General features: G+C 43.7%; 4 protein-coding genes across 7 annotated transcripts in view; 2 read left to right on the top strand and 2 right to left on the bottom strand.

The window, feature by feature from the left end:
- Positions 1-8,182, top strand: part of ME1 (malic enzyme 1) — a 154,875-nt gene extending 146,693 nt beyond the window's left edge. The window contains exons 12-14 of the mRNA XM_064707454.1: positions 1,406-1,579; positions 5,902-6,000; positions 7,827-8,182. Of these exons, the coding sequence (XP_064563524.1) occupies positions 1,406-1,579; positions 5,902-6,000; positions 7,827-7,985 (432 nt within the window). The 3' untranslated portion in view covers positions 7,986-8,182. The remainder of the gene's footprint in view (positions 1-1,405; positions 1,580-5,901; positions 6,001-7,826) is intronic.
- A 252-nt stretch (positions 8,183-8,434) lies between these two features.
- On the bottom strand, positions 8,435-15,131 carry RWDD2A (RWD domain containing 2A). Of its 4 annotated transcripts, none has more exons than XM_064707457.1 (4): positions 14,949-15,131; positions 13,962-14,103; positions 13,218-13,436; positions 8,435-11,683 (listed from the first exon to the last, which is right to left on the bottom strand). In XM_064707457.1, exons 3-4 carry the CDS (start codon positions 13,413-13,415, stop codon positions 11,006-11,008), a joined length of 876 nt encoding a protein of 291 aa, XP_064563527.1. In that variant the 5' UTR covers positions 13,416-13,436; positions 13,962-14,103; positions 14,949-15,131; the 3' UTR covers positions 8,435-11,005. The 4 variants fall into 4 exon arrangements, with proteins under 4 accessions (XP_064563527.1, XP_064563526.1, XP_064563528.1 ...); XM_064707456.1 differs by lacking the exon at positions 14,949-15,131 and adding an exon at positions 14,184-14,339; XM_064707458.1 differs by lacking the exon at positions 14,949-15,131 and adding an exon at positions 14,184-14,339 and having other exon boundaries at positions 13,962-14,092.
- Positions 14,484-21,979, top strand: PGM3 (phosphoglucomutase 3). The gene is made up of 13 exons (XM_064707455.1): positions 14,484-14,833; positions 15,126-15,331; positions 16,030-16,214; positions 16,525-16,592; positions 16,900-17,033; positions 17,189-17,384; positions 18,207-18,364; positions 18,810-18,893; positions 19,533-19,631; positions 19,947-20,063; positions 20,205-20,327; positions 21,066-21,239; positions 21,845-21,979. Exons 2-13 carry the CDS (start codon positions 15,128-15,130, stop codon positions 21,932-21,934), a joined length of 1,632 nt encoding a protein of 543 aa, XP_064563525.1. The 5' UTR covers positions 14,484-14,833; positions 15,126-15,127; the 3' UTR covers positions 21,935-21,979.
- DOP1A (DOP1 leucine zipper like protein A) overlaps positions 21,392-23,729 on the bottom strand; it is a 61,846-nt gene continuing 59,508 nt past the window's right edge. Inside the window, exon 40 of the mRNA XM_064707461.1 lies at positions 21,392-23,396. Within this exon, the coding sequence (XP_064563531.1) occupies positions 23,091-23,396 (306 nt within the window). The 3' untranslated portion in view covers positions 21,392-23,090. The remainder of the gene's footprint in view (positions 23,397-23,729) is intronic.

Below are 23,729 nucleotides of genomic sequence, written 5' to 3'. Positions count from 1 at the left end.
AGGACAAATTTAGCATGTCCATTCTCCACAGCACGGATGTAATTACAGCACAGTGCAGGAGCCAGGGAAGCAATCTACATGAAGGGTTGGTTGTAGTGGGTAACCACAAGTGCAAAAGACACTCTGAAGTATTTGATTTGTCACCAAAACATACAATAAGCAGGCCAAGATTATAGAGCATGACACCAAACAAAACAGAATATTCTTCTGAAGAGCTGAATAGCAACAGTGGCCTATTCTAAAATGCACTGTAGTGCATTTCAGTTTCCAGTTCTCTAAAACAGACAGAGATATTTCTGATACAAAGTGCCTCTGAAGTATTTAACAGTGATATTTATCACTTTAGCAGTGCTAGCATAAATAAAGGCTGGCTTTTCTTCTCCACCTAAATTCAGTGCTTAAAATTGAGGGTGCTCCCTGCCCAGAGAACAGGAGCCAGGGGCCTTTGGGCTGCAGGCACCAGCCTGTGCAGTGCCACTCCCACATGAACTGCGCCCTAAACTGAGTTAGAGCAGATCTCATGTTCTCAGGACAAGTGTTAGGGTGTAACTTTGTCCCCATATAGCTGAATTCCCTTAATTCCCTCAAGCACGCTGGCTCTTCCCTACTGCCTGCCTGCACCAGTCTGGGCATTATACCTGGGCTCTGCCAGCCACAGTCCTGCCTGGCATTACCCAGAAACCTGCAGGGGAACACGCTAATGCTTTATCAGTAGCGGGGGCCTGAGTTGGTGCCTTCACCCTGCTCAGTATGTTACAAAGAGGGGAGCCCCAAGGTCCTGGCAGAGGAGGTTCCACACTGACTCGTGCTCTTGCTCTATGGGATGATGTTTCTGGGACAGAGCCTGCACCTTGGTCATTCTGTTGAGCTGTGGAGCGGGCTCAAGGGCCTGAAGTGAGGGGTTGGGAAGAAAAGAGAGTTCTGCCTGCCCACAGCTCCTCAGAAATCACCCCATCCAAAAGCACAACATTTAGTTGCCTTAGTGTCACTTTTTTGGGTGCTTTGCTGTTGGGGAAAAAGTCCAGTAGCATCACCTGTTGCTACCATAGCAGTATTGCCCACTTAGGGTTTTACAACTCTGTACTTCCCATGGAGCTTCTTCTGAAATGGATGCACAAAGTGAATAATGACTGCTGGCTTCAGTTTGCCTCCTTCTAAATGGTACAGATCGGGTTACAGAGTCACAGAGAATCACCAGTGATCTCCAGGATCTGTGTCCTGATGTTCTTGAGACATATTCAGGCAAACAGCTCTAACACCCTCTCAGAAGAGATGCTAAATAGATTCAGTCCAGCTTTCACATTATTTAAATGTATATTTATTGATGGACATTTAAAAGGATGTGAGAAATACTTCAACAACAGTCTCTCAATTAATGTGCTTTCTTTTTCTTCTTACAATTTAGGGACGTGGGATTTTTGCTAGTGGAAGTCCTTTTGATCCTGTCACTCTTCCAAGTGGAAAAACTCTCTATCCTGGACAGGGTAACAATTCCTATGTGTTCCCAGGAGTTGCCCTTGGTGTAATTTCATGTGGAATGAGACATATTGATGAGAATGTATTCCTCACGACTGCTGAGGTACTGTATTCAAAATTATTTAAATTCAATAATTTAGTGACTTAGTATTAATGAGTAATTAAACAGAAAGAGCTAAACTTTAAAATGGGGAAAACACTGCTTTTTGTGTAAGGTCTTTATTTTATAAATTGTATTTGGACAAGTCATTTTAAAAAGTTAACACTTGGCCTAGGAACACCTGACATAAACTATACCTTCTGTTGGGAAGGAAAAAAAAAGAAAGATTTCAGTACAGTGTTACTGCAGGTAAATGCACATGTGTACAGTTTGCATGCACAGGCACATAGGTTTAATTGTAGATTGAAAGGAATTATTATTATTGATGATGTTGGTAGCTTTGGGGTGACTTGTGTGAGTCTTTTGCTTACAAAATTTCTTGAATTTGAATTATGAAACAGTTAAAAAAGAAAGGGAAAAAAGCTGCACCAATTACCAGATATGTGAATGCCTTACTCAGCTCCTGCAGCTTCTCTAAGGAATATTTCATTCCAGATTCTTGCTTCTTCTGTGCTCTTCATGGTTTAAAGGGAAGAAAGTGGTCCTTGGCTCTCACTCAAGGGCAGCTGTTAGGCAGTGTGATCCTATGGCAGTATGTCATTCAGAGCTTTCTTAAGGGGTGGGCACTTGCATGCTGTCCTTGTTGGACTTTCAGAGGTTTTTTAAGGGGCATGCTGTGGCATCTTCAAAGGGGTTTGCTAACAGCCTGCCCTCTGTAAGAAAGACATTCACAATTTCCATCTTTAAAATTAGTAAAAAGCCCAGCCTGTCTCCACTGACTTTAACCATCATAAAAGGGCAATGATCCATCTCCTAAGCCTTTGGATAATTATATCTTTCCTTTAAGTCCTGCCCTGTAATTTCAATTGGATATGGTGATCCTCACTTCCTGGTCTAAACTGCTGTGTCAGAGTTGTCCGACTTCATTGTAGAGGTTGCTTCATTTTGGTTTGTGTGAAATGGTTCCTGTATGGTGAGAGCTGATGACAAAAGGTGGCACATGTGTGGATTGAACTGTGTTTCCTGTGACAGTCTATGAAGTCAGAAAAAAACCAGTTCTGAACAAAGAAATGTAACAGTCAGGGAAGTTAAATAGTAGCAGAAATTGTGAGGAAGCTTTTAAATTCTCACTTGAGGTGGTCATTCTTTCCTGACTCTGGTGCAGGTTCTGCTATACAGTTCCCTTCCCCTAGTAAAATCTCTAGAAAAGTTTGACATATAAAAATGTGGGTTTTGTCTTGCATAGAAAGTTCTGTTGGTGGCAGGATTCCTGGGTAGCTGCTCCCTTGCTGCTCCCAGCTCAGGGCTTTCACATCTGGTCTCCCCCTCCATGTGAGGGGCTGGGGGGCCTGGCTGAGCTGAGCTGAGCTGATGGGTGCCACAGGGGTCTGCCAGAAGAGATGTCAGGGCTGTGAAGGCCCTTAGCTGAATAATCACACTGCAAAGCAAAAGGAAAAGTGATCTTTTTGGTTTATGTTCTTGGCTTTTATACTGGAAGGATAAAATCAGAATAGTTTCATGGGGGTTTTAGAATGTGCTTGGTATTCCTCATTTGAAATTGAAGCATCCCAGATGCTGCAAAATTTAGAGAACCAAACCCATGCATTTTGGGTAGAGGGACCTTCTTAGATTGCCAAGGTAGCTTATCTGAAAAAAAGAAATGATAAAAAGGAAGCAGCCCAAGCTGCATGCCTGCACCTCCTGCTTCTTGCTTTGCCATATCTCCAATTAAATCTGATTGAAGTCACAAATAAGTATCTGTTGTAATTAGAACAGATTTTGATGTCAATGTTCTTTTCTTCCTGCCAAGTAAAATAAAGTGTAACTTTGACTTTGGATCATAAATCTAAGGTACTGTAAGCTGTAATAACCTCTTAATTGTGGGCAGTTGCTCTGTGATATCAGGCAAGGGATGTTGCCTATTCTTTTAAATCTTACCAAACACAACAAAAGAGGCAGAGAATTATGAACTAATGAAATAGTCTTGCATGTGTGACCTGCAGTCTAGTTCAGAAATAATCCTACAAAATCTTTTCATTATGGAGAATATGTCCTCCAAAAGCCAAGATGCCCTCACTTGCTTTATGCCATTTTGTCTTGGTTGCCTTTACTTTAGATTCTGCAATGAGGCTTTGCTATTTTTTTCTATTAAAAAATTGAATTAATTAATATTTAAAACATGAAAATAGCCATGCTGGGTGGCACCTGGGATCCAAACTGCTTCATATCTTCCTGTGAAAGCAACCACTAGCGGAAGCTGAGGAAAAGAGGATAAATGAGAGAAATACAGAGTGATCCTTCTGCTGAAATGGCTTCTCAGATTCTGGCAACATTTACTGAATGGCCTTCCCGTGCTGGATGTTTTATCCCTGTATGGATTTTTTCTTCATAAATGAGCCTAGTGGCTTTTTAAACATATTTATACATTTTAACATCTTTTGTCAATTAGTGTCACACTTTATTTATGAGTCCTGTGGAAAAAGAAACTCAGGATTTTCTGCTCTTTGATGATTTGGTTTCTCTACAGCACCATAAGAAATATTCTCCTTAAGTTGTCTTTTGCATTTCCTTTCAGACTTCTCTTTTTCTCCCAAGTCTATTTTTTTTTTTTTGTTTCCTTGATAAAAAAAAATTACCATCTTTTTATTTTCTATACCACTCATGATTCTACTCCATTCTTGTTTGAAGTACATGGAGAAAAACCACACCCTGCTCAAAGTGATGTTACATTCTGGATTTATACATTGGCACAATTATGTTTTCTGTGGCACCTCTTATTTTCTCAGTAATCCCACATGTAGATTCATCTTTTTTTCCCCTACCACTGATCTGATGTTCTCAAGGAGTGTTTTTCAAGCAGCACATGAAGAGGTTGTTGTTCTCTTTGGAAATGCTTGGGTTTGTGTTTTTGCATAGTTTTCAGTGCTGTTACAGGAGTGTGTCTGAAGGAACAGCATGGCATCTGTACAGTTGACCTTGCCACCTCTCCCACTTTGAGCACTGCCCAAATATTTTGTGGCTTGCCTTCTATCAAAAACAGAATCACAAAAGAGAAGTACTCCACTCCTGAACCTTTAATTTTCAGTGATGCATTGCAGTAAGAGCAACTTGCTGTTGATTTCTTCAGCTTTCATCTTTGCTGCAGAGCCCTCTTATGCTGTTAACATCAGAGACCTCATGTTGTGAGTGCCTCCTTACATTCAGATGCGCATCAAAGGGCTCTGTATCATTTTGAAATAACCTGGTTGCTGTTATGAACAGCAGTAACTTGATTTTACATTCTCTTAGCTCCCCCTAGAGGGGTTTTCTCTGCTGTATTTCTCAAGATCAGGTTTAAATGTAAACAAATACTTTTTCTTCCCTTGTTATATTCAAGAGCCTATTGCTCTTGTCAGCATTTTAACTCCAAATGGAAAAACTTAGGACAGCTACAAACATTCTAGTTAGACTGCACAAGGGAACACTGAGTTCTTTTGAACCTGGAGTTACTTTAGTTCAAACTTTTTACCTATTTCTGCTGGAAGAGATGCATCCAGACACCTGTTCTGATGCAGTCCTAGATGTTTACAAGCATATGTACAGGGTCCTATTACCTGATTTGACAGGAACTGTGGGAAGTTTTGTTTGTGCTTTGTTTCAAGTATCTTCCTAGAATATTCCCTCAAAAGTGCACTTCTTGCTTTCTCTTTGGGCTTTTTTATCAGTTTTAACTCTCAGTGTTTCCTGGACTTTCCTGGTGTTTTCAGAACCTCTTGGTGTGTAATACATGGCTCTACCAGATGTTATCCAGAGCAGAGCTTTCCTTCTGTCCACATCTGGATCACCCTGAAAGGCTATTTCAAGTCCCCAAATGACAAACAAATTGTAGCTACTGATAGCAAAAATACCAGCTGCCAGTAATTTCTTCCAGAGCATTTTACACTTAAAGGTTTCAGTTCTGTTCCCTGCACAGGTTAATGTGACAGCTGTCAGAATGACTGGTGCTTCTCTATGTTTTAGAAGTCTTTGGCCCAACTGCAATTGTTGGCTGGAATTTCTATCTCACAATGAACTATTTGCTAGTTTATGTGTGTCATGAATTTATTCAAGACTTAAGTAGCTTTTATTGTCTGAGTGAGAAAAAGATGTAACTCCCGACATTTCTAATTCTTGTTTAGCTTCTCCTAATGACAGAGGTGGTTCTAAAAAATTCTGTCTAGGTGGATTAAGGAGTACCTGTGGAATTTGCCAAAGCAGAAACATTTCTTTGCTAAAGACAGTATCACTGTCTAATCAAGCTACAGATGCATCTGCATATCAAGTTACAAATGTTTGTGTTATTTCAGGTTATAGCAGAGCAAGTTACAGAAGAGAATTTACAGGAAGGTCGCCTCTACCCTCCATTAGTCACTATTCAGGATGTGTCACTGAAAATTGCTGTGAGGGTAAGTAATTTCAGCATTTTGTGGCTTTTTGTCTTCCCACCAGCTCTACATGGTTTGATTTTATCACCTAACACACCTTCACACAAGTTGGTTTACGTGAATCCATATTGGGCATGCAGCAGTTTCAAAATTAAATTTTAAATTCAGAAATATAAAGGCAATCAAAATACAAGGAGAGCTGTGGATCTACACCAAGCATGTATGTCTGTAGAGCAGAGATTCTGCTGTTCACCACAGTCATGCCAACTGCACAGCTGAAGGGCTTGTGCCCCTTCATGGTTATCAGTTTCAACTTTTTGTTTGTCCTCTGTGACTTTTTTTCCTAAAATTATTCTTTTCTCTCTTTGTCACCTTACTGTGAATAATTCCTCTTCATATGCTTTTGAAAGAATAACAAGGAACCCTCATACATGAAACAGTTTCCATAGCTTCTCTCATTCTGTGTATTTAAGAAAAGGAAAAATCCTTCTCAAAGTTCATGTCTTAGGCAAGTAGTAACTCTGCTCTGTAGATGTGAAAATGTTACATAAATTCCTCAGGCAAAATCAAACTGGGTCTTGGTTTGGCAAAAGCGCAGTGATAGAAATTCCTCCTCTGTTTGTGCGTGTTATAGAATATACAAAAGAAGGAAAATGTTACCAAATGATTCCTTCTGCTTGTTCTCTGTTGAAACTTTATTCCTGAAAATACTTATTCTGGCTCATACAACCCAACCCAAGAGGCCTCTGCCTTTTCCAGGAGAGGAACACTATCAAAATATTTTGGAATACCAAGCATTGGGTATGAATTCAGACCCTATTCAACCACAATAATTACGTGCACAGACCTGAAGATATGCTTATATAAACACCCAAAGTGCTTCTCAATCAAATTGAGTTGGGATTCAGATTAATCCTAGAAAAGAAGTCTTAATAAGGCGATTTGGGGTCTCAGCTTCTCACCAAACTAGAACATTTCTGTTTTAAAGAGAGCTAAGGAAAGCAGGAAGAAGAACATCTCCCTTTTATTCAGAGCAGGAGCATTAGAGTGTTTGCCAAATAGTTTCAAGCAGATCTTTTCACAGTGCTGCATAAAACCTGTCTGCCAGACTTCCTTTGTTTCACAGATGAATGTTCAGTCTGAAGATACTTGTTTCTCAAGTAGGTGATCTTCAGGTGTGAGAGGCTACTTTGATGTGTTGAGAGAGCTCCAACCCCTTCTAAACTTAATTTTTGTGCAGCTGTATTTGTGATGCATAATTGATTCACTTAGGTATGGTCTGGGTGAGAAAAGAGCAAGCAAATATTTGTATTTCCCCCAGCCATTCTGTGCACTGCATAGGACTATTTTTTTCCCATGTGTTTACTTTTTTTGAAGTATATTATCAAGCTATGGCAAATACTAAACTTCTCTAATATGCAAGGAGCATGGAAGCTTTGAACAAATCATACTTTTCTTACAGCGCTTTGGGAAGATTGTAAACCAGGACAAAGTGATGAGAGAAAAGCAGAAATTGTATCTCAGTGCCTGGGGCTTGTGGACTATTTTATCCACCATTGCACAGTGAAAGCTAAGACAGTGCAGAGAGGAGCACTGTATTTGTAACAGTCTGAACACATAATCCTGTTCAAAAGTAGCCCAAGTCAGACCCACTTAAACACAAACATCGTCCTGTTGTAGTCTAATTCACAGGGAACTTACCTGAGCCAGTGTGAACACAGGTGACTGCCAGCACCAGAGAGGGCCAAGTCTCATCTTAATTTTGAACTAAGTCCTACTTTTAAGTTCTGTTAAGTGTACTCAGATAGTTTATGAGCACTAATTGGGATTTTAATGCCTCTTTCCAGCTTGCAGAAGAAGCCTACAGGAAAAACACTGCCTCCACCTACCCTCAGCCCAAGGACCTCGAGGCCTTCATCCGCTCTCAGGTGTACAGCACTGACTACAACAGCTTTGTGGCTGACTCCTACACCTGGCCTGAAGAGGCCATGAAAGTCAAACTGTAAATATTTAATGAAGAACAAACAAATCAGCTGCACTTAAAAAGCATTAAAATATTAAAGTTGTTTCTGCCTAGAAAGCCTAAGAATTGCTAATTTTTTAAGATGCAGAAAACTTTTTCTAATTCATAGTAGTTGGTTAGAAACTCAGATCAAGACATCCTCAATTATACATCAGAAAATAAAAATTAATCTGAGAGATATATTTGTTTTTGGTTATTTTGATGGTTATTTTAATTGAGATATCCTACACTACAGTTTGACAGATTTCTTTGAAAAAAATGGTTATATCTTGAGTCAACAGTTTTGTCACAAACATCAATAGGTACTGAAGCAGATAAATGGGCAATTAAAAATACATTTGGTATTTTATCCATTACAGTCACAGTAATTTGCATAATTTGTGAACCTATTATTAAAAAAAAAAAAACAACAAAACAAACTTTAAACAACCATAAGGTTAGAATTTTTTATTCCAGAGAAAATACTTACTGATCACTCTTGTGTGGAGTTATGAAATGAAAATTTTCTAGAAGAACCAAATCTGCAGAACCTTTTGTTCACATCTAATCAGAACATTTTACCATTGCTAAGAATAACATTTAACAATACTAACATTTAATGTTAGCTAAGGTAATGTCCTGTATAAGATGGAGGATTTAATTCCCCCACCAAGATAACCACTGTTCTGATCATCGCAAATGTTTGGCCTAATTTTTTGAACTCCACATTCTTGACAAAAAGGGAGTATCAAAATGCCAGGAATAGACTTTGAGGAATTATTAGTTGTTAAACAATTACCACTCCAAGAAAAATGTACTATATTTTCTGGATGGTTCTGGGGGAAAAAAGGATACTTGAACATTTCTGTTTCTCTCTAATCTTTACAAGAGAGATTATCTCTAGAAAACCAAATACTAATTTTATTTGTCTAGCCCCTCAGCTCTGTCACAGCTGCAGATTACAGGTCCCAAATTCAGAAAGAGAGGCACTTTCTCCCTCACTGCCTAATGGGAACGTGTCAACATTTTTGCCTCACTGTGCTTTTGGCAGAAGTTATGATCACACAAACAGTACAACCTACCACAGTGAAGGAAAAGACATTAATCATATTCTGAGCAACCAGAAATACTCTGCATTTCAATGCCACCCTCAGCATTTCAGTGTGTTGCTATTGTGAGAAGGGTATTAAAACACTTCCTTGTATTTAATTTGAAATAAAATAATATCTGTTATTTATGTTTACATCAGCTAAGTGTGCTGAAACACAGTCTTTAAACAGCTGCTGCTGAGTGCCTGGGTGTTGGAGTCGTGCAGCTCAGCAGTGAGTCTGCTTTTATTGCTTGGTACCCCTTTGCACATGGAGGCACTCAGGCACGGAGTGGGAGGTGGTGGGCTGGTGGCCCTTCCAGGGGACTTTTCAGTAGTGTTCTTCAACTACATATCATATTTATATATATAATTACATGCATTACAAACGGGACACTCACCCTCCACATCCACACTCAGCACTCTTCCCTCCAGGAAAACACTGCCTAATGAACCATTAACAGCATTGCCTCTTACAAGCTGCTGGAAAATTCTCTCCATACTAATTTTACATAAGAAAGGATTCTTCAAGTTATTTGTATTTTTATGTAATATTAAATATATATATATATTTTTTACACATATAGGGGCTTTTTCCTATTTTCTGTGTTTTACATTTATTTCCTTACGTAATGTAAGGGGGAAAACTAAACTTTGTCTCATCTGACCCATTTTCATTTCCAAGGTGTTTGGCCTAACAGTGTAAACATAAAATGCCATGAATTGAACAGATGAAAAATTGTTATTAACATAACCAGACAGACATTTTGCCTCATGACCTCCTTAACTGAAGAGACCTGGATTTGATGCATGAACCACTCGGTGGGTAAGGATGGTTGGTTGCAGAGTTGCAGTCAATGGATGATGTCCAAGTGGAGACCAGTAGGACTGGCATTCCTCAGGGGCTGGCATTAACATTGCTGTCAGTGACAGGGACAGTAACAGTAACTTACAGGACAGTAAGTGGGACCAGCTGCACCCCCAGCAGGTTTGCTGATAGCACCAAGCCATGGGAAGCAGTCAGCACACTGGAGGGAAGGGGATGTTATCCAGAGGGACCTGGGAGATGGGTCTGTGTACAAGGCTGAGTGCAAGATCCTGTCCCTGGGTCAGGGTGATTCCAGGCACAAACACAGACCGGGTGGAGAATGGATTGAGAGCAGCCCTGAGGAGAGGGACTTGGTACTGGTAAACACAAAACTCAACATGAGCCAGTGATGTGCACTTGAAGCCAAGGAAGCCAACTGAATCCTAGGCAGCATCAAAAGCAGCGTGACCAGCAGCTGAGGGAAGCGATTCTCACCCTCCATTCCCCTTTTGTGAGACCCCAAACAGATCATTGCATCCAGCTCTGGGACATGAAGGTAAAAGGAACACAGACCTGCTGGAGCCAGTCCAGAGGAGGATGGACACAAAAAATGATCGGAGGCTGGAGCATCTCTCTCCTATGACAACTGGCAGAGAGAATTGGGATTGTTCAGCCTGGAGAACAGAAGGCTTTGGCAAGACATTATAACACCTTCTAGTACCTGAAGGGAGCCTACAAAAAAGAGAAAGGGACTTTTTTACAAGTGCACGTAATGACAAGACAGGGGAGAATGTTTTAAACTGAAAGAGAGCGGGCTCAGATGAGATGGGAAGAAATTCACACAGCACAGTACAGATGAGCAGACAGAAGTGTATAATTCCTAACTCATGGTGGAATATTTATCAGGCATGGCTTACAGAGACAAATGCCAGTTTTAGAGTCTTAGAAAATCAGTGAACACGTCTCAAAAATATGTGGCAGTTGAGCACAAAAGCTGAGATTAACTACTTGAACCATTCATCTCAGATGTTAAAAGTTTCCTTTTTCACAGTAGCTGTAAGGCAAAATATTTCAGTGTTAGCAACACCTCTTGCTCTCCAGAATTAGAACTCTTCATAAACAGTTTCTCTCAATTGTCTGAAAGTTTGCCTTCAACACCAAATAAAATCTGAAAAATGTGTCCACTTTGATGCTGTTTCAGGAATTCCAGAAACTGGCCAAGATCCATGTGATAGTCATTCCTCAGGCCATAATCACCATGTGCCTGAAACTGCAGGTCTTCAAAACTGTGAAAGAGACGAAGATTATCAATGCTTCCCTCTGTTTCTATATTCTCCACATGCTTGCATGAAATGTGCTTCCAGTTGGGATACCTAATAACACGCCAGAACTCTTCACAGTTTTCCTGGAGTCCCTCCACACAGATGACACCAGGTTTGCCAGTCAGGCAGAAGCCAGTCAGATTTAACTTCTTTGCACAGTCAAAAATCTTTTTCCTCAGTTCCTGCCTGTATATGTGATGGCTGTAGATCCACATGCGATGCAGCATTTCCTTAGCCCTGACTGCTTCAGCAGCACGCTCAGACGAGGCCTGACAGTTTTCCAAGAAGGGCAGGGTGTTGTCCTTCACCCACTGCACAGCCTCACACACACACAGATCTCCTGGATCCAGAGAGCTGATGTGAGCCGTGAGACGAGTATTGAGCTGCAACTGCTGCTGTCTGTGCAGAGCATCTGATCTGGCAAAAAGCTGAGGAGCCACCTGAGGGTACATATGAGGAAGGAGAACCTGCAACTCCACCTTTACCTTAAAAACAGAAGACACACACAGAGAAAAGATTAATTCTGCAGCTACTGAAGACACACTAGATTCTTCTTCCCTGACAGAGGCAGATTATGAGTAGATGTAATCAAGATTGCAGCACCCTACTGACAGGAACTATTCCCACTTCCCTTTTGTCCCAATAAGCCATTCTTTTGTCTGTTCCTTTTCTTGTGTTGCATCATGCTGCCACTTTCACAACACTTCCCATGATATCCAGGCAGCTTTTGTGCTGTTCACAGAACTAATGCTGTGGCTTGGGAGAAGGTACACAGTTACCCTCCAGGGATATTTCTAGCTCAGTGTTGCTACAGCAATGAACTGTTGGAGTCAAGGACTTTTGTGAATCTCATCCCTTACCAAATACAATGACTATTCAACTCAGCCCAGCTGTTGGAAAAAAAAGCCAAGAGTTACATGGAATGGTGTTTGTGATTGTACCTACTGCATATAGAGATACATGGCAGGAGTGTTGGAAATACCTTGCCCTTTAAGGTTGCTCCCAACCCAAACCATTCTGTGATTCTGTGTGTTACCATTATTTTAAGGAAGTATTCACCATAAAGAGGAGTCAGGATTATAGGGGATGAAAAGATTTATGTACATTTCAGGTCAGGGAGACCTCAAGTTTATCTTATCTGATCTCCTATGAACACTGGGCTGTTGAATTTCTCTTGATTATCCCTACAGTGCCTTCAAACAGCACCACAGTTCTTTGGCAGCTGAACTCTGCCTCTAGCCCAAGAGCAGGAAGGATTTATGTGTCCTCAGTGCTTCAAGCTCCTGTACACTGTTAGGGGGTGCTCACTACAGTGCACAATCATATGATAGTCCTGTAGAGAGCAGTGAATCATGAAATGACTAATTATCTTTCCAAGTTCCTTGACAATCTGCTATGGAAAAAAAACCCACTACTCCTACACAAGCCCTCCCTACATGGTTCATAAAACTTCTCTTTGTAGGTTGGTGAAAGGGTGCATTTTAGAAAGATACCTCAGTTTGTACCTAAAGTTTAAAAAAAATCATGAGGCCATCTCATTACCCAGTAAATTGTTCTAATGTTTGATTACCTTCATTCCATGGAAAATGGCTTTCAGGCTGAGTTTGTCTGTTCTCAGTTTCTAGTCATTAGAAATTGAGAACAGACAATTAGTATGCACTCAGACCTGTGTTCTCTGTGCAGGTATTTACACCAATTAGTTCAATCCCTTTCCTCAATCAGTTGAACTGTTGTAAGTCCTTATACTGAGAGTTGGGGTTCTCTGCTCATAGGCTGGTTTTGTTTTTGCGTTCTTGTGACTCCTCATAATTGCAGTCCGCCATTTGGGGCTATTTTTACAATATTATATTTCCAACACAGATGTTAGCAGCAGCTGAGATTTTCTATTACTCTAGACTTCTCAAAGAGCAAAAAAATGTGGTGGTTTTTTTAACCCCCTTTTTTCCGGGCAGCCTTTTCCAGTGTGTGCAGAAGGAGTAGAGACAACAGCACCCATGACCAAGCTCCTTGGCAGCTCACCTTGGCCTCCCCGACATCGAGCGCGATGCGATATTCCAGCTGCGGGGGCAGCGCTCCGCCAGCATTCCTCAGGTAGCGCTGGATGCTGGGCACGGCATCCGCATCCAGGCGGAATTCTCCTCTCTTGGGAAACATGGAAAGGAGCATTTCCACCTCCAGCAGCTGGAGCTCCAGGCATTCTTTCACCGTGGCAGCCATGGCACTGCCCTCCGCGCCCGCCTGCAACGAGAGGACTGCAGTCAAACCCCGCGGTTTGGCGCACGGTGAGGCTCAGCCCCCCCAGGGAAGCCCCGCGACCCTTTAAGGGCAGAGTTTGGTTAAACACGGCCTCAGCAGCCGTGCGGGCCCTGCCGGGCTCAGCGATGGAGAATGGAACGGAGCCCCGCGCCGAGGTGCGGGCAGAGGCGCATTATTGATGGGATCTATCAGCACATACACCCGGTGCTGGCTGCGTGTCGGGGCTCTCCGCCAGCCAGCAGCCAGGCCCCGCCACCCGCGGATCGGGGAGATTCGGAAGGCTAAAGGGCGGAAAATTCACCGGTTGAGATAAAGACAGTTCCATAGGGACAGCAAAAGCCGCGCACAGAAGCAAAGCAAGGAATGAATTCCCTGCTTCCCATGGGCAGGTGGGTGTTCAGCCATGCCCAGGAGAGCAGGGCCCCATCACACCTCAGGGTCACTTGGGAACACAAACGCCATCGCTGCAAACGTCCTCCCCTTCCTCCTTCCTCCTGCCTTATGTACCGAGCGTGATGTTCCATGGTCTGGAATGTCCCTTTGTCAGTGGGGTCACCTGTCCGGGTCACCTGTGTCTCCTCCCAGGCTCCCCCATCCTCCCCAGCCTGGCAGCACAGAAATCAGGAAAGGCCTTGGCTCTGTGTAAGCCCTGTCCAGCAATAACAAAAACATCTCCACATCATCATCATCATCACTGTGTTGAGCACAAATCCAAAACCAGCCCCGTACCAGCCGCTGGGAAGAAAATTAACCCGGCCCCATCCAAAAGCAGCGCACTGGGGGGGCAACTCTGAAATCCGAGCGCGCTGTCAGTGAAGCTATGCGGGGCTGGCTGTCACAGCGAGCCCAGCCCAGCCGGGCCGACCGCTCCCGCCGCCGCCGCCATTCCCGGCCTCTCCCCGGGCCGCTCCCGGGCGGGCGGGGTGGCGCCTGCGCGGCCGCTGCTCCGGGCAGGGGCGTGGCCCGAGTGCCACGCGGCGGGCGCTGCCCCGCCCACCCGCCCGCCATTGGTCGGCCCGGCCTTGAGTGGGCGGGGCTGCGCCGGCTCCGTGCGGGGCGCGCGGCGGCGGCTCCGGCGGGATCGCGCCCCACCCATCCCTTTCCACTCATCCCGTCCCATCCCATCCCGTCCCGTCCCGTCCCGTCCCGTCCCAGCCTGCGCGTCCCCGCGCCATCGCCGGGGGTCCCGAGGGACGCAGCCGTGCAGGGGGCGCGTGTCCGGCCCCGCCCGCCCGGCCTGGTGTCTGTGTGACGGTGCCTCCTCTGGGAACACCGCTGGGGCCGCCCTGCAAGCGCCTGGCGAGGCGGGACACGCTGCTTCGGGCTCGGCAGTCAGTGTATGGAGCCGCGGCCGAGCGCTCTGGGCGGCTGATGTCACGGTGAGAAACGGGAAGCGCCGCTGCGGGAACTTGTTCGGATCCCTGGGTCCAGACTGGGAATCCTGGCTGTCCGTGGATCCAGACTGGGAATTCTGGTTCTCCGTCCCTCCGTCACCTGCTTGTGTCTGATCCCGCTGTTATCCGCTGCTCTCCGGGCAGGGTAGAGGCTCATTCCCGGCGCTGGTGCCCGGGCATTGCTGGCAGCGCTCTGGGCACCGCAGCCTCCGGGGCGTGAGGCGGCTCCCCGCCGCTTGTCCGCTCTCCCTGGCATCCGTGTCACTTCCTTCCCCAGGGATGGATTCCGAAGCCCTCAGGAAGTTCTCGGCCCTGCACCCGCGGCCTGCCGGGCTGACCCTGCACTACGGCACGGCCGGGTTCCGCAGCGCGGCCCAGCACCTGGACCACGTCGTGTTCCGCATGGGGCTCCTGGCCGCCCTCCGCTCCAAGGCCGTGACTGCGACCATTGGCATCATGGTCACGGCGTCGCACAACCCTGAAGTAAGGAAGGACTGCCCGCTCCTCAAACAGGCCACCGGTTCGGTGCAATGATGTGAAGTGCTTTGGTAGAAGGGTGGGAAGATGTGATCAGTTTGTTGGAATCAATCTCATCCCAGCGCTGAGAGACCAGACCCTGAAGGCTCGTGGACTGCCGAAAGCATTCAGCCCGCTCCCTGTAAATGCGGCCTCTAGTCTCGCTGAAGTTATTTTTCCCCTGTACACAAAAGCGGGATTTTTTCTCATGTGGAAATGGTGTAACACAGGAAGCATTTCATGTTGCAGTGTAACTTTCTGACGTTGGGGAGCTAGGAGTAACATTGAGAAGAGAAGAACCTTTGAGTAAAATCTGTAAGATTTAAAAATAAACATGCAAATGCAGCGATTACCAGGCATTTAAACTTTAGCTGCTATGGAGCACTGAAGGTTATTAGAATCTCCTCTTATGTAATTTTAATGTTGAATGAATTTCACACCAAAATTATAAGGGAGAAAGAGTTGGTTACTCAGTATGCTTGTTATAGTGCTTCTTTCGGGGCTTGTTGGTGGTTGAAATAAACAGCTAAGCTATTGCATCCCAGAAGTTCTCCACTTTTAAAGAAGCAATGTGACTGAACCATGTGTTGTCTATCTTCAAAAAGATTTTATTAGTTCCCCACTTTTAGACTTACTGTTTTCTGTTCTTTTGTTTTTCTGCTAAGGAAGACAATGGTGTAAAGCTGGTTGATCCTCTTGGAGAAATGCTGCACCCTTCCTGGGAAGAGTATGCCACACAACTAGCAAATGCAGAGGAGCAAGAACTAGAGAAGGTGGTAACTGAGATCTGCCAAAAAGCAGCAGTGAACCTGCACAAAGATGCCTCGGTTTTTATTGGCAGAGACACCAGGTAATGACAAAAGGCTGTAGCTGTATCCTGCTCTTGTGGAAGTGCCAGTGCTATCTTCAGGGGAGTTGTGTGGGCACTGTGTGGTGTCGCCTGTGCCCAGCACCTTACATGTGTTTGCAATCCCTGGGGGTGTTGGATTTCAAACTTTATTGGGAATTGCCTTCAGCAGAGAAAGGTTTGGATTTCTTCACAGTGAGTCTAAATCTCGTGGCAGGAAGCTTGTAGTCTTCCACCCATATGTGCTTCCTTCCATAGAGTGCACAGATGAATGCCTTTGCCAGGGTTATCAGATGTACTTGTTGTTTTCCAGGCCAAGCAGCAAGAAGCTGTCCCAGTCAGTTATAGATGGTATCCAGGTTCTAGGTGGTCAGTACCATGGTAGGTTACACTTCTGCAATTCTAAACTTACTTCAAGTATTTTTATGTAAATGTGACTCCTTTATGCAGCCCTAGGGCAACAGCCCAGACACATTTCCATCCTTGCTTGGGACAGTTTTATTTCAGGGTGGTTGTATGGCTTTCATGCACGGCAGGGCAGGGGAGGGTTATAAGAGTTTTCATAAGACAAAATTGAAAAATTCCATAGGTGTTTCCTGTACTGCATTTGTCAGTTTACTGTACAACTTTCAAGCAGCAATTAGTTTGCAATTCTATTCTGTATATTGTTCCTTTTATTTCACACTAGATTATGGTCTGGTGACAACACCACAGCTCCACTACATGGTCTGCTGTCAAAACACCCAAGGGCAGTATGGGAAAGCAACACTGGAAGGTTATTATGAAAAACTCTCCAAAGCTTTTATGGAACTGATAAAACAGGTGAATAGTAGGTGTTGTCTTCTTCCTGCAAATGTACAAAATTAATCTCTTGTGTTTGTTAGCCTGTTTGGGCCTGAAGTTTCTAATTCAGCATGCTCTAGGTGTGGTTTCTCTTGGATAATGGCTCACTTTGCCCCTTCTTCCCTTGCACTAAGTCTCACTGCTCCGGAGAGTTTCAGAGGCACCTGAAGATTGACTGTGCCAATGGAATTGGAGCCCTGAAACTGTCAGAAATGAAGCCCTACTTTCCACAAGAGGTGGTATTCCACATATATAATGATGGAACCAAGGAGAAACTCAATCACTTATGTGGTGCAGATTTTGTGAAAGTTCACCAGAAACCACCTGGAGGTGAGTAGTCAGTAATTTTATGTTGCTTTACCTCCTCTGCAGGGTCTGGCAGGGTCCACATCCTTGGGTAGGTGGAGCTCCCTGTTTCTTACTAAGTGACTGCATGAATGGCTCTCCTTGTGCAATGGAAAGAGGGAACAGCCTGGCCAGGTTTGGCACATCTCTATGTTAGTCTGAAGTGCTTGGAGGAGCACAGCATCTCTCTGACTGGCTGAAATGTGTTTGGCAGTCTCTTCAGAATGTTAAGCTGGCAGAGTCCAAAGATCAGCCAGGACTGGCTTAGTGCTATTTATTTTACCCCCTTTGTACTATGAAGAAACGCTTTTCCGGATTCCTGCAGAAGGGCTGGGTTAATTAACAGCTCGGTGCCAGCAGCTGACTCATTGACAGAAACCAGTGAGGAAAAGATTTCAGTCCATTTTCTGAGAATTGTATAAAAGCAAAGCCCTGAACTGGGAGAGCAGGCTGGTTTGGATATGAGATTATGTGAGGCTAAACTGAGGTCTCCATTGGACAGGCACCCTCTCACTGCAGCTGCTGGCCAGATCTGAACACCAGGTTGTGGTGTTGCTTCCCCTTCCCACGCTGGTTGTGTGCTGGAGAAATGCAGTGCTGGGAGCAGCACAGTGGCAGGGCCTGCTGGGGATGGATGCTTGTGCCTCCTGTCTGGATCCTGGCTTTAACTGTGCCTGAGTGGAGTCATTTGTATGCAGACCTGTGCTCTGAAAAGAAAATGTGTTTTCCTAATCACTCACTGAAATAAATTACCTGGTTTTGTTTCTTTTCCTGTCTTTAACTTGCATTTGTACCTCTGTGCACTAGGGCTGGACATGAAGCCCAATGAGAGATGCTGCTCATTTGATGGTGATGCAGATAGAATTGTTTATTATTATAAGGACACAGCTGGCCATTTTCACCTGATCGATGGAGATAAAATAGCAACTTTAATTAGTATCTTCCTAAAAGAACTTCTTGCCAAGGTAACTCTAACATATGAAATGAATGCTGGCATTTTAATTTTTAAAGTATAAAATAGTCTAAAGTATAAAATAGTCTAAAGTATAAAGGAAGCTGTGTTGCTTGGTATGTGGTCTCTCTACATCTACCTAAAGTGAACCAGCTTTAAAAAGAGATCTGTCCTGTACCTCACTGCTGTGGCCAAAAAGGGGTTTGGAAAGTCTAAGCTTGAAGAGCTGCTTCAGCCAAACCCAAGAAAAGTCAACATGGGATGTACAAATACTTGAACAGAATTCATGTTGTTTTAAAGCTACAGAAGTTCTCAGTGAGCTGGTGCCTCATTCTAGTACCCAGGAGTTTTAATTGTAAATTTAAAAGTTCTTTCTTTCTTGATTATCTTTCCATTTATCCATTTTGTTTGGCTGTGTGCCTGTTGGACAGTAAAACTTGGTTTATTGGTTTGCTCAGGTGAAACAGGACTTCAAGATGGCAGTGGTGCAAACAGCATATGCCAATGGGAATTCAACACGCTACCTCCAGGAAACACTGAAGGTATTCTCCGGGTTTTTCCTAGGTAGTTTACATTTTTTTATTTTAAAAGTAAATGTACTGTAATGTAATTGCTAGGAAAATTAAAATCAAGCAAAATTAAATTACTCTTTCAAACCTCCAGTAGTGACTAAATTCTTGGTGGCAAAGAAGACACAGAAGAGCAGGGCTTAAAAAGTTCTTTATTAATTATTAAAGCTTTTATTAATTTTAAAAATGTTTAATTAAATCCCTTGGTACTTAAACAAACTGAGGACTTTATAGCTTTGCAACCAAGTGAGTGAGTAGAGGCTCCTTGATACTTTGACACTGATTCATTTTCTGCAGCAAGCTAAATATTCAGGAATTGAGAGAAGATATTATTTCTGTTTGTATGTGAATCTAGTGTGTTCCCTGAAGCTATAAACTAAATTGGGTTTTTCTAGGTTTGGAGTTTATTTCTTAGTCTTTATTCATCACAGGAATAAATTAAGTATTTTTTAATTGGGTCTGCAGAAATAGTGGAGCGTTTTAGCTCAGGGGCCTCAGTGGCCATGAAACAGGGGTTAGTGTGAACAGCCCTTGCAGGCTGGTGCTCAGTTCCAGCCTGCTGAGGAGACTCTGTAACCTTGCTGTCGTTCTCTGCACACCCTTGGGCTGCAGGTCCCTGTGCACTGTGTGAAAACAGGAGTGAAACACTTGCACCACAAGGCCCAGGAGTTTGATGTGGGTGTTTATTTTGAGGCAAACGGTCATGGCACAGTAAGTATGAGCAGGTAATCCATATGATCAGCACCTATGTACAAAATTAGTTAAATTACCTGGACAAGGAGGTCTTTTCACTCTCTGCTTAGCTTTATAAACAAGACTTCTCCTCCTTGTTTGAAAATAGACTTGTTTATTCCTTCTGTCTTTATCACAGCATTGCCACCAGCTCCTCTGTGCTTTATGGGGGGATGGGAATTCATCGTAACAAACATTAATGATGGCTGTTTGGGCTTAGATGGTAAAAGCTTTGTCCTCTCTACTGCATATATCCTGGTTTCATCTTGACAAGCCCTTATCTTTTTCTTCTAGGTACTGTTTAGTAAAGCTGCTGAAACTAAAATTCGACAGCTGGTAAAAGAGGAGAAAGATAATGAGAAAAGAGAAGCAGCAAAGATGCTTGAAAACATGATTGACCTGATTAACCAGGTAACAGCTGAGAGTACTGGAGCACGGTGTTGGCAGGGTTAGCCAGTTTGTGAGCTCCTGTCAGGCTGCTGCTGGGGGGTTCCTGAGGAAGTGCTGCCTCCCTGTGCTCCCTGCTGCAGTGTTTTCCCTCGCTGTTGGCAGACTGTTGGCGACGCTGTGTCGGACATGCTTGTGATCGAGGCAATCCTGGCTCTGAAGGGTCTGAGCGTGCAGCACTGGGATGCCCTCTATGCCGACCTTCCCAATCGGCTGCTCAAGGTCCAGGTGAGACACCAGCCACGCTGGCACAGCCCCACAGCAGCCTCAGGGGGCCTGCTCACTGCATCTTTTGCCTGCTTTTATTTTAAAGCTGAAACAGACCATGAAAGGGCAGAAATAGGCCAAAGAAACTGGGAAAAAACCCAGAGAATGGACAAGAATTTCATTTGGACTAAAATAGAAATATGACTTTTTAAAAGATTAAATAATAGCCAACTATGTTAAATGGAAAACCTTGACCAAAACTCCTCAAATTTTATCTTAAGAATGAACTCCAACTTTTAAATTAGAAAAATCCTGTTTTTTCTAAGGCCTCTACCTGCTGTACAACTGGATTTTTCTTGCTGTGCCAGTTTGTATAACTTGAATGTTCAGGCTCTTGCTTCTGTATCCTTTCCAACATTCAGGCTAAGCTTGAGCAGAAGGTGCCATGTGGCAGCATTCTGTTAGACACAATATGAAATAGGGAGCTCTATATGAACTGGAGGAAACAATTTTAATTTCTGATCTACTGAGAGAAGCTGTAGCTTCACTTCAAGCTGACCAAGAAGGCACGTTCAGAACTGACCCTTTTTTTAAAAAGGGGCAGCTGACACCTCTCAAGCCTTGGTTAACAGACGCTGCAGGGGTCCTGGGCCCCCAAGTGTCTGAGTAGCCCTTTATGAGCTCCCAAACTGAACTCCTCTCCAGGCAGCGAGACGTAGCCAGCCCTGAATTTGCCTCATCCTGTTTCTGATGCCACAGGTGGCAGACAGGCGTGTTATTGACACCACAGATGCAGAAAGGCGAGCACTGACGCCGCCGGGGCTGCAGGAGAAGATCGATGCCCTTGTGCAGAAGTACAGACTGGCGCGGGCGTTTGTCCGTCCGTCGGGAACAGAGGACGTCGTCAGGATCTATGCTGAGGCAGACACACAGGTCAGAGCTGCACTCATTTATGGGCTTGTTCACATTAAACAATCTTCTGTTCTGCCTAGCAGGGGCTGATGAAGGAAGTCTGCTTCCATACTTGTCATTTAATCACACTTAACAAACGCTTAATTTGGAAAAAAGACTGTGATCACAAAAAGTCACTTTGGATTTTCTTTTATTTAGAAAAGTAATGTTTAATGTTCTCAATGTTTATCTTCAAAATGAAAATATAAATGTTTATAAAGGCAGATTTAACACCAGATGATTTTGAAAACACAACCAGCCTTCTGAGAGCTCAGGGTTAAGGAGAAAGTTACCAAAGCAGTCCTTAACTACACAATTTCATAAGAGGCAAAATAGAAAAAAAATTCTGGCTGCTGTTAAGTTAGTCCAGATCTGAACTTAAAGGTGACAGCAAAAGCAGTGGTTTTGCTCTCCCCACTTCACCCCACATGCTCTACCTGCTTTTCTCTGCCAGCATGATGGCAGTGGCTGGTGGAGCAATATAGGGAACACAACATTTCCAGGAAAATGCTTGCCATAATATCATGTATTTGCTCTATTCTTCTGATGCTGACAACAGCATAACTAACTTTTCCCACATTCCACAGGAGAATGCAGATGCACTTGCCCATGAAGTGAGCCTGGCTGTTTTCCACCTCGCTGGTGGGAAAGGAGCACCACCCCAGCCTATATCATGAATGGAGTTCAAGCACACAACTTCCCTTATCTTTTAATATCACTTATTTTACCATGTGCTGCTGTGCACAGAGCCAGCCCTTCCTGGCAGTAGCAAGGATTGATCAGAACTGAGTGTAATATCACTCTGCTTATTCTTAACCTGCTTTATCAACTTACCTCTTAATGAGATGCTCTTGCTGTTGAATGTTCCCCTCCCCAAGTTTGTCTAACTTCTTGACAAGCCATGGCCATGTCCAGAAGGAATTCTGCCCCTCCCTGCCCCAGCTTAGTTCATTGTCACATTGTGCCTGACCTCCAGCACCCACACCCTCAGAGCACTGGCATGGCTGCATGCCCAGAGCTCTGCTGTGACTGTGCTCACCATGGCTGCTGCAGGATCATCCCCACCTTCCCCCCAGTAGCCCAAGCAGCTGTGGGCAAACAGTGTAAGACAGAGGCTGTCACTCATCTTCAGATTCACTTCACCTCATTTTGAGGAGGGAACAATATAATGAAAAAGAATATTTGCAAATAATAATCTATTATTGCAATATTATCTTCATTAGATACTTTATGACATGATTTAGAAAGTGATTTGCAGTAATAATATTTATAATCACTCTTGAGAGGGAAGGGACAGAGACAAGTTTGTCTTCTGTGGCCTTAACTGCTCCCCAGCACCATGAAGGGGCTGGGCCAACAGGATGCAATGTTTTAAACACACCAGGATCCTCCTTGGCATACTTTGGTTCAGGGTGTCTGCCTCTGACAAACAGTTCATTGTAGTCCTGTATGAACTCCTGCCATAATAACATTTTACAGGTTATTCAATAAGCACAAGTTCCAATAGATCTTAAAAAAAAGACAAAAATAAACTGGAAACAAATTGAAAAAATGTGCACCTTGTATTTTTTTTTCATTTTTTTAAAGACAGAACTCAAGACAACAAAACATTTACTGTAAATAGTAGGCACCATAATCAATATGAGCCACCAATATTTAAACTTGATTCAGGCCACATCCAGAACTTCGCTTATTTACAAATATTTAACTTAAATACAACATTAAGTATTTCATTACATACAAAATAAGAAAAGAATACTATACAACTGAGAAAGATACAATATTTCATTTAAATAGTTACACTACATATAGGCTGAGTAGTACCAGTTTGGTTCATGATTTTATGACGCCTTCAAGAAAATCCTTCTCAACCATTTCTTCTATCTTCTGTCTTGCTTTGCTGGAGAAGGTCTTGAGGTTCTCCATTTTTATGTCCTTACTTGGAAAACAGTTGGGGTAAAGGACAGGGCTCCCTGAGTGTCCAACACATCTGCTTGTGACTTTGCTGTTAAAAACTTGGCTGAGTACATTGAAGAAAGGCAAGAGCTGCTCAATGCTGCGAACGGTGTAGATGGTTAAAAGCAAGTGACCTGGTTCCCAGCTTAGTGTTTTCCCTGAGCCATCCTCCTCTGGGTTTTTCTGCAAATACAGAGAGGTGGGAAGTAATACAGGACATTAAAAGCACAGGTGAAAATGAAAGACTGATGTATAATATAGTACTTTTCTAAAGTCCAAAACCATTTGTCCTGTCCACAAAAGACACCAATGCTGAAGGGGAGCTTCTAAAGCAGATCCTCTGCTCCCCCTCACCATGCCCTGCAGAGGCAGTGGCTGGGAGTGTTCAGGTGGCAGTCAGCTGATGCTCACGGAAGAGTCACAGTGAGCATTCGAGTCCAACACCTCAGCCCAGGGCTGTCCCAAAGCAAGGCAGCCCCTGTGGAGCTGCTCCCAGGCAGCACAAATGGCCCAAGC

The sequence above is a fragment of the Zonotrichia leucophrys genome, chromosome 3 (genome assembly GCF_028769735.1).
Source record: "Zonotrichia leucophrys gambelii isolate GWCS_2022_RI chromosome 3, RI_Zleu_2.0, whole genome shotgun sequence".
Lineage (NCBI taxonomy): Eukaryota > Metazoa > Chordata > Aves > Passeriformes > Passerellidae > Zonotrichia > Zonotrichia leucophrys.
The sequence above is the reverse complement of the archived record's forward strand: the minus strand, read 5'-3'. Positions and strand labels throughout refer to the sequence as shown.